The sequence below is a fragment of the Salmo trutta genome, chromosome 18 (genome assembly GCF_901001165.1).
Source record: "Salmo trutta chromosome 18, fSalTru1.1, whole genome shotgun sequence".
In the NCBI taxonomy this organism is placed as follows: Eukaryota; Metazoa; Chordata; class Actinopteri; order Salmoniformes; family Salmonidae; genus Salmo; species Salmo trutta.
Window position 1 is genome coordinate 31,784,346 of NC_042974.1, and position 15,477 is coordinate 31,799,822.

At 43.5% G+C, this 15,477-nt stretch overlaps 1 protein-coding gene across 1 annotated transcript in view; it reads left to right on the forward strand.

The window, feature by feature from the left end:
- Positions 1–273: 273 nt before the first annotated feature.
- LOC115153200 (coiled-coil domain-containing protein 85A-like) overlaps positions 274–15,477 on the forward strand; it is a 69,630-nt gene continuing 54,426 nt past the window's right edge. The window contains exons 1-2 of the mRNA XM_029698392.1: positions 274–937; positions 1,760–2,783. Of these exons, the coding sequence (XP_029554252.1) occupies positions 707–937; positions 1,760–2,783 (1,255 nt within the window). The 5' untranslated portion in view covers positions 274–706. The remainder of the gene's footprint in view (positions 938–1,759; positions 2,784–15,477) is intronic.

The window sequence follows — 15,477 nt, forward strand, 5'->3', positions numbered from 1 at the left end:
AGAGATAAACTACAAAAACGCTAACTATCTTAGCTGACATGCCTGCTGGCAAGGTTGGTAGACATCTCAACACATGCTTAAATATGCAGAAAAATGTACATATAATTTTGTTTACATAGAATTAAGTATAATTATTAACAAAAACAGAATGCTCCTGCTAAAGTTTAAAGGAGTCATACAGCAGATGGCGCGAGAAGACAACGCATCCTCGCCACTCTGAAGAGGGAGAGAGAGGGGCACGAGTTTTCCAGTCAGCCAAATTTTTCTCAGAAACTGCAGTCACGCACCCTTGCTTCTCGACTCCCCAGCGCCAGCTGCTATGCATCTGCAGCAGCCACTCCCTATTCTCCCTTTTGGCCGAAACCCGGGAGTGCCCTAGGCAACAGCTGTATGCGCGAGGAGGCAGGCATGCCCAGAAGCCGCGGTCTAGCCGGCGAGGCGCTCTGCTGAAGAGACCTCGTGCGGACGACTTTGAGAAAGGCGGGAATATAGGAGAACACCGCTCTTTTCGGAGAGCTTCAAAATGGGCGTTTGAGAAATAGAACAAACATGAATTTGGTATATTTATATGGACGTTAGATAAAGAGTGTATATTTGGGTCCATGTGGGAAGTTAGGATTGGTTGGATTGTGCACTGAATTCGTAGGTTACTGACTGTTGTAGGATAGATACTTTTATCCTCCTATTGGAGTAGCCTAGTACAACGATGGAAAAGGCGACGCAGCCCCAGCTGATGGTCAATAGCGCAGAGAGTTCGACGGAGGAGCTCTCCAAGATAAGCGACGAGGAGCTGCTCAAGTGGAGCAAAGAGGAGTTGGTGCGGCGGCTACGGAGGGCAGAAGCAGTGAAGATGGGCTTTATGCTTGACCACGGGAATTTGATCCGGGAGGTGAATCGGCGACTCCAGCAACACCTGACCGAGATCCGGGGTTTGAAGGTGAGGCAAGTGTGATAATGCCGGGCGCGCAAGTTTGCGCACTGCTCTATGGATGTATAACGGTCTCATGTTGTGTAGCCTTTGTAGGCATGTTTCCAAATAAAAAAAACAATGGACTAATCATTCGTTATAAAAGCTGTAGCCTATAGGGTTACCTCTGCAAACTCCTTGAAAATAATGAAGGTAGGTGGTTCCAGTGGCGGTTCTAGACCATTTCAACTGGGAGGGCCAAGCTGGGGCCAGTTGTACTGTTAGAGGGGCCAGTTACATTAGACGTTATTGTTGTCATATCGTTTTCTTCACTGCATTGTAGGCATTAGCAGGCAAAAGACCATGTTTATAATCATTAGTGTTCCTTGTTGCCACTGTCTAATAACATGTAAAAAAAGAGTGATAGCAACAATTAGTTATGTAAACATTATTTCGGGGGCCACAAGGGGGTCCAAAATTGTTGTCACAGGGGCACTGCCACCCCCCCCCCCAGAACCGCCCCTGGGTGGTTCGAAGGTAGCAAGTAGCCTATATCATAATCCAACACAAAGATCCACTTGTTGCTTTTATGCTTTTCCTATTACAGATGGAGCTGCTGAGGATATTTAAACACAACCACAAAAGTACATTTTAGAAGGCCTATGATTTGTTTCAAAATCACAGTAAATCATCAGTAAAATACATCACCATCACACGCACACACATGCTCCCCCTCAATACAATATTGCGTGCTCAACATTTGTTATCAGAAATCCTATATGATAAATTATATATCACCTCTGTGCTTTCTCCTATTTGTGTGTGTGTGTCTGTGTGTGTGTGTGTATCCAGGATGTGAACCAGAAGCTGCAGGAGGATAACCAGGAGCTGCGGGACCTGTGCTGTTTCCTTGATGACGACCGTCAGAAGGGCAAGCGTGTGTCCCGGGAGTGGCAGCGTCTGGGCCGCTACAGCGCCGGCCTCATGAGGAAAGAGGTGGCTCTCTACCTGCAGAAACTCAAGGAGTTGGAGCAGCGCCAGGGAGAAGTGGTCAGAGAGAACCTGGATCTCAAAGAGCTGTGTATCCTACTGGACGAGGAGAGAGGGGGAGGAGCAGGGCAAAGTGCAGGGTGTAGAAGCTCCATCGACAGCCAGAGTAGTCTGTCTCAAACAGGGGGGGCTACACTGGGCTTGCTCCGAGACGTGGGGGATGGGAGCAGCACCTCGAGTGCGGGAAGCACGGACAGCCCTGACCACCCCCACCGTAAGCCCCCTCACCAGGGCTCCGGCCTGGGCTCCAACCCTGGCTCCAACCATGACAAACCAGAGGGCCTGGGCCCCGAATCTACAGGCCGCCGCCATAGCTCCACCCCGGACTACCACACCTTCCCCCAGGCCTGCAGGCCCCGCGGGGGGTCCCTCACCAGCCCTGATCCCAGGGGCCTCCGGGGGCCCTGCAGCCCAGAGAAACACGGCATATTCCCTACCCGACTGGCGGCTGAGGCCCACTCCAAACCCAGCAGTGCTGGCATGCTGGCACAGAAACCACTTTTGGGGTCTGGGCCAAACCAAGTTTCGGGCCAGTCAAGTCCTGACCTCTCACAGAGACACAGGGTTAATGCGGTCGGGGTTGGGGCTGGATGTTGGACCCCTGAGCCCAAACCGGCACTGACGGGGACGCCAGAGCACCTGAGGAAGGGTCGGGTGATTGTGGGGAGCCCTGAAGTGTTAAGACACCACAACCACAGCCCCAGTTCAGAGCACTGGAAGGGGAGGTACGGCAGCAGCCCCCCAGCAGGCAGGGGGTGGGGACAGATGAGGACCACTGGAGATGAGTTGTCCCCTCACCACAGCAGCATCTACAACGGCATGAACGGTGAGTTTTTATCCAGAATAGTAATAATGCTTTATTTAATTATTTATAAGGGACAATATGTAGCTGAGGTGGTTCAAGGAACTATGCTTGTGTGATGGGTCTGAGACATTAACCCCATCTGAGACATAATACTCATGCCTAGGCTTTAGCTCAGTGGGCTTACACAGTCTTTTGGTGTGCAGGCTATGTGGGTTAGCACACCCTGTAGCCCTCTAGGACTAGGGTTGGTGACCACTGTATATGGCTAGGTCAACCGTATAAATCAAATATAATTTTATTTGTCACATGCACTGAATACAAAAGGTATAGACTTTACCGTGAAATGCTTACTTACGAGCCCTTCCCAATGATGCAGAGTAAAAAATAATGCAAAATATTAACAGAAGAGGAATAAAATACACAAGAATTAAGCTATATACAGGGAGTAGCAGTACCAATACCAAATCACTGTGCAGTGGTACAAGGTACTTGAGGTAGATATGTACATAAAGACAGGGGTAAATTGACTAGGCATGTGTAACAAAACTGTCCTTGCAATTTTTGTCTAGTAGCCAATGGGTAGGTTAGGCTATGGCAGGTTCAGTCACCGTGGTATCTAAGCTTGGGCAATATACAGTTTATACTATATACCGGGGTATTTCGAAATACCGATGGTATGATTTTTTATATCGTAAAAAAAAAAAACTAGCGGGGGCTGCGTGGGTGCGTGCTACGCCACTGCTTATAACTTTAAGTTAAGTTTAACTATAAGAAATCTCAAATCTGTCAATTAAATTATATCCAGCTCAGGGCTCCAGCTATGCATTTGGTTTGCTAACTTGCTAGCTAAGTGGCTAAATTTCAAGATCAAGCTTGGTTCCATTCAGCCACAAGAACATTAGTGAGTTCGGGCACTGATGTTGGCCCATTAGGCCTGGCTTGCAGTCGGCGTTCCAATTCATCCCAAAGGTGTTCAATTGGGTTGAGGTCAAGGCTCTGTGCAGGCCATTTCTGTATGGACCTCGCTTTGTGCACGGGGACATTGTCATGCTACAATAGGAAAGGACCTTCCCCAAACTATTGCAACACAAAGTTGGAAGCAGAGAATCGTCTAGAATGTCATTGTATGCTGTAGCGTTAAGATTTCCCTTCACTAGAACTAAGGGGCCTAGCCCGAACCATGAAAAACAGCCCCAGAACATTATTCCTCCTCCACCAAACTTTGGCACAACGGTTGGCACTATGCATTCAGGCAGGTAGTGTTCTCCTGGCATCCGCCAAACCCAGATTCATCCGTCGGACTGGCAAATGATGAAGCGTGATTCATCGCTCCAGAGAATGCGGTTACACTGCACCAGAGTCCAATGGCGGCAAGCTTTACACGACTCCAGCCGACGCTTAGCATTGCGCATTGTGATCTTAGGCTTGTGTGCGGCTGCTCGGCCATGGAAACCCATTTCATGAAGCTCCCAGTGAACATTTATTGTGCTGATGTTGCTTCCAGAGGCAGTTTGGAACTTGGTAGTGTGTGTTGCAACAGAGGACAGACAATCTTTACGTGCTACGCTTTTAAGCACTCGGCGGTCTCATGGCTGAGCTGTTGTTGCTCCTTGACGTTTCCACGTCACAATAACAGCACTTACAGTTGACCGGGCAGCTCTAACAGGGCAGAAATTTGACAGACTGACTTGTTGGAAAGGTGGCATCCTATGACGGTGCCACTTTGAAAGTCACTGAGCTCTTCAGTAAGGCCATTCTACTGCCAATGTTTGTCTATGGAGATTACATAGCTTTGTCCTCGATTTTATACACCTATCAGCAAGGGGTGTGTCTAAAATTGCTGAATCTCCGAATTTGAAGGGGTGTCCACATACTTTTGTATATATAGTGTAGTTTGTACTTTAAAAAAATATGTATTAGTGACCCTTGTGTGCACTTTCGGTAATACTGTATACCCTGGTATGATACAGAAACAATATGATGGTTTCAAAATCTGTGGACTGCACAACGCTGGTGGTATCACCAATGTGGTTCAGCAGTAGTTACGGTGTTAGCAAATCAGCAGTGATGTCACTACTCTGTGGGATTCTCTCTCTGTGGAGTTGTGGTGGTGTTTGTGCGTGCATGTGTGTGTGTGAGTGATTGGGGGAGGGCATATGATGTAACACTCCCCAGGGTGTCTGAAGTCAACACAGGTAACACAGCGTTCAGGGCTGTGATTCAGCCAACACACACGCACACAACCTGCAGTTGTGCCACTAAGCACAGCAGGGTCCTGCCTCCTTGGTTCATTATTATCAGCATATTTTTGTTATTTTTACCCACAGTTCCAGGGGCATTTGTCTGTGTGTGTGTCTAAGAGTTCAGGGAGTTATTTTGCGGGACTGTGTGTCCTGGATAAACACACACAGAGAGAGAGAGAGAGGGAGTAGGGCTGTCCACTTAGTTAAATAAGAGGCTTTTATTTTACATTTAAATAACATTAAATCAAACAGATTTTTATAATAACCTAGACAAATGTTCCTCTTTTCATAGTAAAAGCCTAATCTATACATACACATACTGTGAGGATCGACGCTGGAGACGAGAAGCACGTACACGGAGTGAACATTTAATGAAACAGGGACATGAAACATGAACAGTGTTGGACAGGGGAAAATAACAACATCAATGCTGACACAGGGAACAAACTGAGGAGCAGACAGATATAGAGGGGGTAATCAACAAAGTAATGGAGTCCAGGTGAGTCCAATATTGCGCAGCTGTGCGTAATGATGGTGACATAATGAAGGGCAGCCTGGCACCCACGAATGCCAGAGAGGGGGAGCGTAATGAAGGGCAGCCTGGCACCCACGAATGCCAGAGAGGGGGAGCGGGTGCAGGCGTGACAGTACACCCCCCTCTGGGGGCGCCACCCGGCATCCCACCTGGACAAGCCTGACGGGCCGGCCGAGGCATTGGCACTGGACAAGCTGGCTGAGGCGTAGAAGCCCGACGAGCCAGCTGAGGCATGGGAGCCCGATGAGCGGGCTGAGGCATGGGAGCCTGACGAACCGACTGAGGCGTGGGAGCCTGGCGAACCGGCTGGGGCGTGGGAGCCTGCTGACCGGCTGGGGTGTGGGAGCCTGACGAACCAGGTGAGGCGTGGGAACTGACGAACCGGTTGAGGCGTGGGAGCCTGATGGGCCGGCTGAAGCATGATGTGGGGTGGGCGTCTGTCGAGCCAACCGGGGCAAAAAGACCTCTCGAGCCAGCTAGGGCGTGGAATCCCGACGAGCTAGCTGAGGCACCCCCGGTTCCATCGGCGATGGCACCCAGACGCAACCTCACCAACCAAAACAAAAAACAAAAACTCCCTGATGCTTCCTTTAGTAGTGTCAGCATTCTGTGAGGATAGACGCTGGAGATGAGAAGCAGGTACAGGGAGTGAACATTTGATGAAACAAGGACATGAAACAGAACAGGAACAGCGTCTGGACAGGGGAAAAATAATGACATCAATGCTGACCCAGGGAACAAACTGTGGAGCAGACAGATATGAAGGGGGTAATCAACAAAGTAATGGAGTCCAGGTGAGTCCAATATTGCGCAGCTGTGCGTAAAGATGGTGACAGGTGTGCGTAATGAAAGGCAGCCTGGCGCCCGAGAGGGGGAGCGGGAGCAGGCACTATACATGTTTTGGGGATAAATTATGTGAGTGTGTCTTTCCTTTTAAGAATGAATGTGCACATGTTTAAATGTGCGTGAGACAGAGAGAGAAAGCGACAGAGAGAGAGAGAGTGAGTGAGTGTGTGTGCGTGCAGCTCTAAATTGGTAAAGATTACTGTAGAGTGCTGAGTGGATGCTGTTTGAGTCCTGGAGGTGAGCAGTTTGCCTGACACTGCGCTTATCACCGCAGAACTACACTCTCATTTACACACTACTGTCTACTCGGTAGGAAAGACACTACAATATATACTGAACAAAAATATAAACGCAACATGCAATAATTTCAAAGATTTTACTGAGTTACAGTTCATATAAGGAAATCAGTCAATTTAAATAAATTCAGTAGGCCCTAATCTATGGCAGTGGTGGAAAAGTACCCAACTGTCATACTTGAGTAAAAGTAAAGAACCTTCACAGAAAATGACTCAAGTAAAAGTGAAAGTCACCAAGTAAAATACTAATTGAGTAAAAATCTAAATGTATTTGGTTTTAAATATACTTAAGTATAAAAAGTCAATTGAATTGCAAAAATATACTTAAGTATCAAAAGTAAAAGTATAAATCATTTCAAATTCCTTATATTATTAATCAAACCAGATGGCACCATTTTCTTGTTTTTTATTTTATTTACGGATAGCCAGGGGCACCTACCAACACTCAGACATCATTTACAAATAAAGAATTTGTGTTTAGTGAGTCCGCCAGTAGGGATGACCAGGGGATGTTCTCTTGATAAGCGTGTCAGAAGGTGGGTGTAGCTGGTGCATGAAGTCAGGCGCAGGAGAGCAAAATGAGTGAGCAACGTACTTTACTCAATATAAAGGCACAAGGTAACAATACACTTGACCAACAATAAACGGTAATCAATTACACATGGGTGAAAACAGCACCCGTCGAAATACCAGCCATAACGTACCGAATGAACATAGAAACAATCATGCACAAAAAACTTGGGGGAAACAGAGGGTTAAATCCATGAACATGTAATTGGGGAATGAAACCAGGTGTGTAGAAAACAAAGACAAAACAAATGGAAAATGAAAGGTGGATCGGTGATGGCTAGAAGACCGGTGACGTCGACCGCCGAACCCTGCCCGAACAAGGAGAGGGACCGACTTCGGCGGACGTCGTGACAAAGCGTGTGAATTGGACCCTTTTCCTTTTCTGCTAAGCATTCAGAATGTAACGAGTACTTTTGGGTGTCAGGGAAAATGTATAGAGTAAAAAGTACATTATTTTCTTTAGGAATGTAGTGAAGTAAAAATACAAGTTGTCAAAAATATAAATAGTAAAGTAAAGTACAGATATCCCCAAAAACTACTTATGTAGAACTTTAAAGTATTTTTACTTAAGTACTTTACACCACTGATCTATGGATTTCACATGACTGGGCAGGAATTGTGTACACATCATTGTGACATGAGCCGTGCATTATCATGCTAAAACATGAGGTGATGGCGGCAGATGAATGGCATGACAATGGGCCTCAGGATCTCGTCACGGTATCTCTGTGCCTTCAAATTGCCAACAAAGACCGTTGAAGCGCGAGGCTCAACTTCTCCGCTGTTTTGGTGCCCTGGCTACCATGCTGTAACAGTGTGACCGCGAAACCGTGCACATGAGCAGATACTGTGTGTGACCGTGTGAGAGCGAAGTGGTGCATCTCACTCATCTCAATATCTCCGGTGCTGCTCATGGCAATGCCATTTCACTAAGCCTAACATTAAGATCCATTTTTTTATGAGAGGATTGATCATTTAGAGGCATATTGAACAGGGATTAGAGTGTAATTGAGAAGTTTATTATAAGGCTTTGAAGGCACATCACTGTCAGAACAGGGTGTACAGTAAAGTATGAAGAGCTTGCATTGTGTTCATATTTCTTTCTCTCTCTCATCCTTCGCTCTTTCTCTTTTTCTGTCATCCTCTCACTCTCTGCTCCCTCCCTCCCTGCTGTGGAAGCTGAGTTTATTGGGAAATTAATGTCTGGTGCTCACTCACCCCTCTGACACCATGAGCAAACAAATGGGAGAACAGTCTTCAGGAGCTGCCACCGCTTAACACTGCTCTCTATATCCTCCTGCCTCTCTGTTTTTATTCCCATTCTTCTTCCATCCTTCATCCTCTCACCCCATAGTCTCAAATCACCCTACCTCACTCTCTTCCTCCCAGCGGTTTCTTCTTTCTCCCCCTCTGCCTCCCCTCTTTCTGTCTCCAGCCCTCTCTTAATGTTACAGAAGTGATTGGGCTCTCACATACTGTGTGTGGTCTGGTCTGTTGGTCTCAGGCACATAGAGGCACCAGTTAGCCTGGCTGGTGTTCTGCCATTGTTCATTTTGTAAAAATCTTTATTTAACTAGGCAAGTCAGTTAAGAACAAATTCTTATTTTCAATGACGGCGTAGGAACAGTGCCTTGTTCAGGGGCAGAATGACAGATTTTTACCTTGTCAGCTCGGGGATTCAATTTTGCAACCTTTTGGTTACTAGTCCAACGTTCTAACCACTAGGTTACACCGTATGTGTCGGTGACAATCCAGTTCCCTATGTCTGTGTGCATTGTGTGTGCCTTGTGTTGTGCTCTATCAAATTGAATTCAATTTTATTGGCATGACTGTTGTCCAATATTGCCATAGTGGTAAATAACATGGTTAATCACAACAAGCAATTAATGAATGCTTTATCACATTTTTCAAAAGCCTGAAGGCAACATGCTTCCTGTCTGTATGGTTTCCATGGGCTCTAGCCATGTCTGTGTGTCTGTGCTCTCTCTGGTCTCCCTCTGTCCTGCCTGCTACTCCTCTATTCTTCTACTTAGATTTTTTATCTAAGGTCAGCAATGTCCTCTCTCTTCCAAAGAACCAACTGTACATGTACATTCAGCATGGCGTTATGTGCCGTAGTCTCTGGCATGGGTAAATCTTCATTATAAAACAGAGCTTTGTCGACAAGAGCCAGCACCTTAACAAATGATGGCCGTCAACACTATGGCTGTGCTGTGTTCAATAATTGAGAAGGCCAGCCTTGTGGCAATCAGTAAACATTTCCGAATGGTAAGAGTTTTTTTATGCATTGTAGTTGCTTTATGGACATCAGCTGGGCCTGTACAGGTCAGACCACCTCCACACACAACTCACTGGGACTGCCTCTGGGGGGCTTTAACCTTTTTTCCAGTTAGAAAAGTGTTAGCGGGGTCAGGGATGTGTTTGTCTGTGTTTACGTGTGTGTGTGTGTGTGTGTTTGTGTGTAACTGCACAGTGCATACCTCCTGACAGAGTCCCCTTGAATCTGCCCTCTACCCTAACACACATGCACATATGCACGCACGTAGGTACACACACACACACACAAACACACACACACACACACTCTCCCTAGGGGCAACTAATCCAGTGCTAGGGTGCTCATCTGAGAGGACATGGGCTGTGACCTGGACTACCTTGAATAAGCACCTTCCAAATAATTGCATTGTTTGGTCTATTACCCATTAGAAATGCATTCATAAGCTATACCGCTGTGATATAAGGCCAAAAAAATAGCAACCCTAACACTGCTCTTGTTTGTGACACTTGTTTTATAAGCCCAGAATCACTTTCCGCACCCCGCAACAGTCAGCAAGGTTAGTTGGGGATAAAATATGTTCTCTTTCATTCTTTTCCATTCCCATTATATGCCTATTCTTATTATAAAATATAAAATATATGTGTGTTGTTGACTGTGATAAAGGCAGGGGATCACAGGCAGCGCGAGTTTCAAGTTTGGGGAAGCTAATTTTCACTATAAAAATGCATTTGCAGACTTACAGTATGTAAGAGCCCACTATTCGTAATGTGATGAGTAGATTGGATAGTCATAATCTAGACTAATAATATAACTCAATAATTTTTTGCAAAAAAGACCGTTCAGTGCATGGCTGAGCGCATATAGCGTACAGTAGGCTTAGGCTATATCAGATAGCCTACCTTTCTTCTTTCTCTGCACAGGAAATATTTTGACATGTTTCATGCAATTCTACTACACTTTATATGGCTAGAGGTCGACTGATTATGATTTTTCAACGCCGATACCGATATTTTTTCAATTTGGTTTAAATAATGCAAAAACACAGTGTTGGAGAAGAAAGTGCAATATGTGCTTGCTCAGAATATGAGAACATATGAAAGCTGATGGTTACTTTTAACATGAGTCTTCAATATTCCCAGTTAAGAAGTTTTAGGTTGTAGTTATTATAGGAATTATAGGACTATTTCTCTCTATACCATTTGTATTTCATATACCTTTGACTATTTGATGTTCTTATAAGCACTATAGTATTGCCAGCCTAATCTCGGGAGTTGATAGGCTTGAAGTCATATACAGCGCAATGCTTGAAGCACAGCGAAGAGCTGCTGGCAAACGCAGGAAAGTGCTGTTTGAATGAATGCTTACGAGCCTGCTGCTGCCTACCACCGCTCAGTCAGACTGCTCTATCAAATATCAAATCCTAGACTTAATTATAAAATAATAAACACACAGAAATATGAGCCTTAGGTCATTAATATGGTAAAATCCAGAAACTATAATTTCGAAAACAAAACGTTTATTCTTTCAGTGAAATACGGAACCGTTTCGTATTTTATCGAACGGGTGGCATCCCTAAGTCTAAATATTGTTGTTACATTGCACAACCTTTAATGTTATGTCATAATTATGTAAAATTCTGGCAAATTAATTACGGTCTTTGTTAGTAAGAAATGGTCTTCACACAGTTCGCAACGAGCCAGGCGGCCCTGACTCTGCATGCACAGAACGCAAGAGAAGTAACACAATTTCCCTAGTTAAAATAAATTAATGTTACCAGGCAATATTAATTAAATATGCAGGTTTAAACAAATATACTTGTGAATTGATTTTAAGAGGCATTGATGTTTATGGTTAGGTACACATTGGTGCAACGACAGTGCTTTTTTCGTGAATGCGCTTGTTAAATCACTCGTTTGGCGAAGTAGGCTGTGATTCGATGATAAATGAACATGCACTGCATTGATTATATGCAACGCAGGACAAGCTAGATAAACTAGTAATATCATCAACCATGTGTAGTTAACTAGTGATTATGTTAAGATTGATTATTTTTAATGCTAGCTAGCAACTTACCTTGGCTTCTTACTGCCACGCAGCCTCCTCGTAGAGCGCAATTTAATCGGCCATAATCGGTGTCCAGAAATGCCGATTACCGATTGTTATGAAAACTTGAAATCGGTCCTAATTAATCGGCAATGCTGATTAATCAGTCGACCTCTACTAGAGGCATTAGTAGAATATTTTTTTATACAACAAATTACAGGTAGCCCCCTTTGCTGACACTGACAAACATGTCAATGAAAACGACGTTGTCCACATAATAGGCCTACAAGAAGGGGAGACACAAATATAATATGAGGTTCATCTAAACTGGAGGAGGAAATTATTGCCCAAAAACACATTTTTGGTGGCACTTACCCAACAATGATAGTGAATATGCGCAGTACGCATTCACCTGGTATATAGCCGATGCTCTCCGCTGGTGTCAATAAGATAGGCTATACTGTTGTTCTCTCAATTAATTTTATAACTAAAAGACAAATTGGAGTCCTTTCATTGCCTTCTCTTTGCCGCAATTGCCATTTGCTTTCCAAACCATGTTTTCCTGCGATTGTATTTGGAAATATTGCGATATGTCTGGCTGGGCCTTTACTTTTCACTGACAGTCACAGCTCAATAATAATCTTCCCATATTGTGCGTGCTGCCTTTCCTTCCAACTGTAGGCAATGCGATTTAAAACAATACACTATTATTTTTAAAGAAGCGAATGTTCCTCTGTAGCTAAATCATGCTTTAGTAGCCTATTTTTAATGAATGTATTTATTTCTGTATAGACAGGAGTAGGGTAATTAGGCTATACCATTTTTGCTATTTCATTACATTTCCTTTAGGGAAAGCTTAGCTTCCCCTAGCCTTATGGATGCACTGCCTATGCATGGGATTATAGGCGTGTGTGTGTTCTCTAAATAAACAAATGAAATACGGCCTTGGCTACAATACAGCACAGTAAAGCAGAACATTTATACGTTTGATTATCATTTATTTATTATGCAGTTCATTTTTTAAATTAATTAATTAAGCAGTTTATATTTTTTATTAATCAATCAAGGCAGGGCCCTCAAGTTACCTACTTGGGCCCCCTACCTCCTCTCCTGCCCCCATCTGAGGATTTGCAGAACGGCAACAGGCAGAGGGCAGGCTCGTGAGTCCTCCTGTGGTTGACGGTTGCAGTAAAAAAACAACAACATACAATTCTACATATACTGGATAGATAAGATATAATGTATATATTTAATCTTTTTTTTTTAAGTAAAAAAAAATATATATATACTGCTCAAAAAAATAAAGGGAACACTTAAACAACACATCCTAGATCTGAATGAAATAAATAATCTTTTGAAATACTTTTTTCTTTACTTAGTTGAATGTGCTGACAACAAAATCACACAAAAATAATCAATGGAAATCCAATTTATCAACCCATGGAGGTCTGGATTTGGAGTCACACTCAAAATTAAAGTGGAAAACCACACTACAGGCTGATCCAACTTTGATGTAAGGGATTACCCCCCTGATTTGGACAAAATAACATGGCAACATATTGGCATAGCACGAATCATACACACGATTGCAATAACCACCCAAATCGGCCCATCTCCGGGCCAATCATATGGCAATTTTCCGATGGCAATTGCCAATTGTAACACCCCAAATTTCCTTTAGAGGGCGAGCGTGCTCCACCTTGGTTTTTCATACAGCAAATGATACCCAATTCTTACCCAAGTCTCAGATTTTGATAAAATGATATTTTTTTTGAAAACGTAGCATCTTGTAAAAAAGTGGTTTCTGGACCGTTTTTCGAATTTTTTTCGATTGTTATGTCAATTACACATGTATAAGAGCTGTATGAACATGCTTCTGACGTTTTTTATTGATGTCGTTTTTTGGGTTGCTTTTGCTTGTGCGCAAGGCATATGATTTGTGCATTTTGAATATGATTTCATAGGAAAAAAGTGACATTTTTTTTTTCATTTTTTTTGCAAAATGACATATCCAATGCTTTTTTTTGTCACTTGTGGAAGTATTGCAAGTGCCAAATTACAGCAAATATCCAAAAGATAGCTAGAGCTCTCCGCAGTGAATTTTCATACTGCAAATGTAACACAATTCAAGTCCCAAGTGTCAAATTTTGAAAAAATGACATATTTTTTGAAAACTTTTCAACCCTAAAAAAGTGGTTTCTGGACCGTTTTTCGATTTTTTTTTGATTTTTATGTCAATTACACATGTATAAGAGCTGTATGGACATACTTTTGACATATTTTATTGACATAATTTTTTGGGTTGTTTTTGCTTGTGCATAAGGCATATGTTTTGTGCATTTGGAATATGATTTCATAGGAAGTCAAAAGTGACATATTTGCTTGTGCATAAGGCATATGATTTGTGCATTTGGAACATGATTTCATAGGAAGTCAAAAGTGACATATTTATATTTTTTGCCAAATGCCATTAGAAATGTGCAAATGAAATGTCCAATTCTTTTTTTGTCAATTATACATGTATGAAAGTATTGAATGTGCCAAATCAGTATGTTTGTCCGTTTGCCATGTACGATCATAGGAAGTCGGTTTCCAAACCCAAAAGTCAGTGAACCATGGTCCAAATGGCATTTATACTGCCCAAATGATATGTATCCCTATGTTGAGCCATCAATCAACGCAGATGGTCTACTTGTCATGTATGATGAGGGAGAAGTGGGACTCTGTTGCTTTTAACATTTTTAACGAATTTGACATGCTCAGAATGCATAATTGACTGGCCCGATGATCTCGGGATGGCTGTGCAGTGACTGTGGTTCCTCTCCATCGCTCGTTGTGTTGATTTCATCATGTCAACTTTGGTGATATTTTTTGCTGTTGAATCATCTTGCAAATGCGCGTTACATTTGCAATATTGCGCGTTACATTTGCAATATGATTCAATGGGCATTTAGCATCACAAATTTAGGCATGCTCAAAAATACTGCAGAAATGCATTATTGACTGGCTCGATGAACTCGGGATGGCCGGGCAGTGACTGTGGTTCCTCTCCATTGCTCGTCACCCAGCAGTCAGCGTCCATCAGTCAATTAGATGTCATTTTGACACCAAACTGATAGCATCTGACACCAAATCCACTTTTTCCAACTCGTATAGAAGCCAACTATCACATATGTCAGAGAAGGCCCATAATTCACAGTGCTTTCAATTTTAACCATAAAAAAACCTAAAACACATAGTTACGTTATAGCTGCGGGTCCAGCTCTGACATTATGTGTAGGCCTATGTGAGGCGACCCCGAATCCCAAGTTTCGGCTCGATAGGTCATTCGGTGCCCGAGCAATGGCCTAATTGGTGCTGAAAAATCAACTTTTTCAGGGCGTTACTACGGGGTCCCTGAATGAGCTATCGGACAGAGACATTGGGGTCCGTCTCTATGGGCCGAGGCGGTTTCAATGCACCTAGTCTTGCGACTCTGGGACATTTCTACATGTCGCCATGTCCGTGATATTCAAAATGAATTGAAAATATTGCAAATGTACGAGGCGGTTTCTCGGTCAGAGAACCTTCTAGAGCCCCATAAATGACCGTGCACTATCGACTTGAGCTCTAGAACAGGTTTCTAAAATTTCGGAGCTCTAGGTCTGACGGTTCTTGAATCGTTTGAACGAAAGTAACTATTGAAGGCGGTATAAGCCTCTAAGCCCCACACTATGTACCTATGGCCAAATTGTGTGTGTGTTTTTGTTTTTTTTGCAAAAAGAATAGACACACGTTGTCTTTGGGGTAGGCATATACAGAATCCTGAATATGAAGTCTCTACCTTAAGAATTGACTGAGAAACAGATGGTTGAGTTGCGTGATTTTCACTATCTGCAGGTGGCAATATGACAATAGCTCTTGG